General features: G+C 47.7%; 1 protein-coding gene across 1 annotated transcript in view; it reads right to left on the bottom strand.

Annotated features, from left to right (window-relative positions):
* The window catches only part of LOC106811436 (isthmin-1-like), a 14,660-nt gene extending 14,152 nt beyond the window's left edge, over positions 1 to 508 (bottom strand). Inside the window, 1 exon segment of the mRNA XM_014815049.1 lies at positions 461 to 508. Within this exon segment, the coding sequence (XP_014670535.1) occupies positions 461 to 508 (48 nt within the window).
* Between the last annotated feature and the right edge of the window lie 3,374 nt (positions 509 to 3,882).

Below are 3,882 nucleotides of genomic sequence, written 5' to 3'. Positions count from 1 at the left end.
ACGCGCGCGCGTACACACACACACACACACAATCAGCACACACACACACACACACACACACACACACACACTCACTCACGCACACGCATATGCGCACACACTCGCACTCGCACAGAGCGAACGAGAGAGAGTTATTCTCGCACACAAGGACACAGTTACAACAACAGTCTTACCCACCTACTCTTTTTCGCGCGCTCTCTCTTTCTCTTTCGTTCTCCTCCTCTCTCTCACCCCCCTCTCTATCTGTGTCTCTCGGTCCCCTTCTCTCTCGCACTCAGACACAGAACTCAAACACTATACAGCGGACCGGCCCTGCGCGCCCTGAGGCGGACCGGTGAATAGATCAATTAACACAACTCATGCAAACAGGTGTCTAATTTGCTTAGAGCAGCCTAGCACCGGAGCCCCCAGAGCCGGCAGCGATTGAATACGTCTCTGTTTTCTCACGTCGCTTACGTACCGACAGACGCCTCCTCACACTCGCATGGTTGATGTTGATCTTTTGCATTCCGCCATACAGGAACATTGCGCGGGGCGTCTGCGTTCGTTCAGACCCGGTCTAGGCCGACGCCGCGAGAACGACGTGGCACGATTGTTTACGAAAAACAATGTGGGAAATAATAAACAAGAGAACGTTACATTCAAAGGCGGTTATAGACCTTCCTCCCGTTGTGGCTGACATTTTTAAATGTGAAAAATATGGCGGCGGCCGCGATCGTGTGGTGAAACCGATGTATAAAAGGAATGAATAATATCACTTTACTAGGAAAAACAGCAGGAAGAATAATATCAAGAAGAAGAAGAAGGACAAAAAGAAGAAGAAGAAGAATGATGTTACATTTCGTAGTGGTTATAGACACAAATATACCATCGTGCACCCTGAATTCTGCAATTAATATAGGTAGATAGTTGGATAGATGCGTGAGTGGATGGATGAATAGATATATAGGTAGACAGATATATAAATAGCTTGATAGATTGACAAACGGAAGAGCGGGCGGACAGATAGATAGATAGAAGATCGATAGATGGATAGATAGAAGATAGATAGATAGATATAGAGAGAGAGAGAGAGAGAGGAAGTTAGTGTCTCCCCCTGTTACACAGACACTGTGGTGAGTAGAGAGAGGAAGCTGGCATCCCGCATCCAGAAAGCACGAGCAGTTTGTTTGTACAGGCGGTCTTGTATTGGCAGTAGTAGAGCCAGCGTCGCCGTCTCTCGGCTGCTTTCATCTGTTCCCATGTTTACTATGATCCGCAACGCTCCACTGACAAATCAACAGTGCGCCGAAATTTTACGTCGCAACCGCACGGAGTACTACATAGATGGGAGAAGGAAACGGGAATATGTTAGAGAAGGGTTGGGAGGGTGCGTAAGGTGTGGCAGGGTGAACTGAATGATGAGGTGGAGGTGCTACGTGAGGGTGGAGGTGAGGTGAGGTAGGTGGAAGGTGACATTGACAGAAAGGCTGGTATATTGGGGTGGGGGTAGTTTGGAGCTAAAAACAGCTGAAAGCCAATGCTGGATGGAAGGCGGTGGTGATGGAAGGTAGGATAGATGGGAGATAAAGTAACCACCAAAGCTGGACATAGTTGGCGGCATTCCTGTTCGGTCCTAGCCATACGCGTTAGCTCCCCAACCCCACCCAATGATTTAATAAGTTTTATTGATCTAAATACAGAGCCTACGGGAAACATTAGTGACCCTGACCCAGCCTCCTCTGCCAGTAACTCCGGGAATGCAAATAGTTTTATTACCTGTGTTTAGTATTCCATTTGCAGGCGACTTACTTTCTAATCAGTGAAATGAAGAGAAAGAGCTTTAAAAATCATTAGCGGGTTATCGATTGAGATGAAAACTCTTTCAGCTTATTTTACTAGTATTCGCCGAACATTTTCGCGTTATAAGTGCCACGTAAAGGTCACGAAACGGTCATCTGAGATATCGTCTGTCATCGTGTTGCATGTTAGCATTTTGTTTTGCGGCGTAGCATAATGTATTGCAATGTAGGATATTGTACTGAAATGTGGCGTATTTGCATTGTAGCGCATTGTGTTGCATCGTAGTGTACTGCATCGCTATGTATTGTGTTTCAAAGTAGTGTATTGTGTTGTATTGTATGCTATTGCGTTGCATCGTAGCATATTGTATTGTGTTGTGGCGTATTGTGTTGCATTGTAGCGTATTGTGTTGCATTGGAGCATGTCCTGTTGCATTGTAGCACATCGTGTTGCATTGTAGCGCGTTATGTTGTGTCGTACCGCGTGTTGTGTCATGTCGTAGCATATTTGGTCATATATAGATCAGTGGATGCATCCGGCACAGATGCGCCACCCAGCGGCCACTGCTGTAACTACAGGTGAATTCACTGACAGGTGCGTCGATGTTCACACGTCAGTTTTCATCAGCGCTATAGTTGTTGTCGTGACAATCTTTTAATATTGTCGTGACAGATTTTTGTCGTGACGTTTTTGTCGTGACAGATCTTTTAATATTGTTTTCTGCTTCTCTCGCCGATGACGCGCGAAAACGTCACGAGAATCGCAGTTATCGCATATCCCAGCATGCAGCAGTGAAACGCCATTTCTAACACGTGACCGCCCACGTGATGTGTGAACTCTCACTATAATGTAGATGCGGCAAGTGTGCTAGCTATAATAAATGCCGAAGGTATATAGTAGTCAAATATAGTCAAATATAGTCAAATATAGTCAAATATAATCAAATATAGTAAAATATAGGTATAGTAATCAAATCTACGACCTGAGAGTTGTCACGGATGCGAGGTGCGAAGGTTTCAGATCGCACGGCTGGTTCATGGTTCGCGCGCAGTATGCGAGATGACAATAATAGATGCGGTAATATTACGTGTTACTCTCTCTGGTAAGGTGCGAATCTACGAGCAGATGATGAGCAGATCACACGTGCGTGCGTGCGTGTGTGAGCGTGCGCGTACGAGTGTGTGTGCGTCCGCGCGTGCGTGCGTGGTTGCGTGCGTGAGCGTCCGTGCGTGCGTGTATGAGCGTGCGCGCGTGCGTGCGCGTGCGTGCGTGTACGAGTGTGTGTGCGTTCGCGCGTGCGTGCGTGCATGAGTATGTGTTCGTGCGTGCGTGCGTGTGTGAGCGTGCGAGCGTGCGTGCGTGCTACGATACTACTGCTGACGGCCCATGTCTTCTCCGTCTCTCTCCGCGCTCGTCTGCAGCTGTCAAGCTGGTGGCGAGAGAGAGAGAGAGAGAGAGAGTGAGAGAAGGGGGGACCGGCTGTATGATAGATGACCCGATTGTACGTGTCTGCACGAGCTGAGAGCTATAGAGGTTATACATAGTAGCGGGACGTATGAACGACGTGGACGTAAGGACACGAGTTACAGAGGCACCCGAGCAGATAGACAGAGGGAGAATACGGTGACTGAATATTAGAATCCAGCCCTATTCTCCACGAGCAGATAAGAAACTAAGAGAGAGAGAGAGAGTGTTAGAAGTGAAGTTGCGTTTCGTGATATAGGGTAGAGTAAACGTTTGGGGTTATCTCTAATATTAGCGTTGCGTTGTGTAGGCATTTGGGTTGCAGGAAAGCACAAACAGAAGGCGGGGCAATAAGCGACAGCGGGGAGAAGTGTGAGTAGGGGGAGTGTTGTATATGCGTCCTCAGCGGGGATCCAGCCGTGCATCAGAGGGGAAATTCGGGCCTCTAGGAAACAACAAAGTGGAGGTTTGATGTGTTCACAAATGACTGCTTCGCGTTGTTTCACTCCTTTTTCGAATTGATTCTTGGATCGAGATGGGTCATGGCCCATGGATGCATCAGTGGTTGCACCCCCTCACTCTCTCTCTCTCTCTCTCTCTCTCTCTCTCTCTCTCTCTCTCTCTCTCTCTCTCTCT

This window comes from Priapulus caudatus, unplaced genomic scaffold (genome assembly GCF_000485595.1).
Source record: "Priapulus caudatus unplaced genomic scaffold, Priapulus_caudatus-5.0.1 Scaffold540, whole genome shotgun sequence".
Lineage (NCBI taxonomy): Eukaryota > Metazoa > Priapulida > Priapulimorpha > Priapulimorphida > Priapulidae > Priapulus > Priapulus caudatus.
Note: the sequence above shows the minus strand (reverse complement) of the source record. Positions and strands in the feature narration are given on the sequence as shown.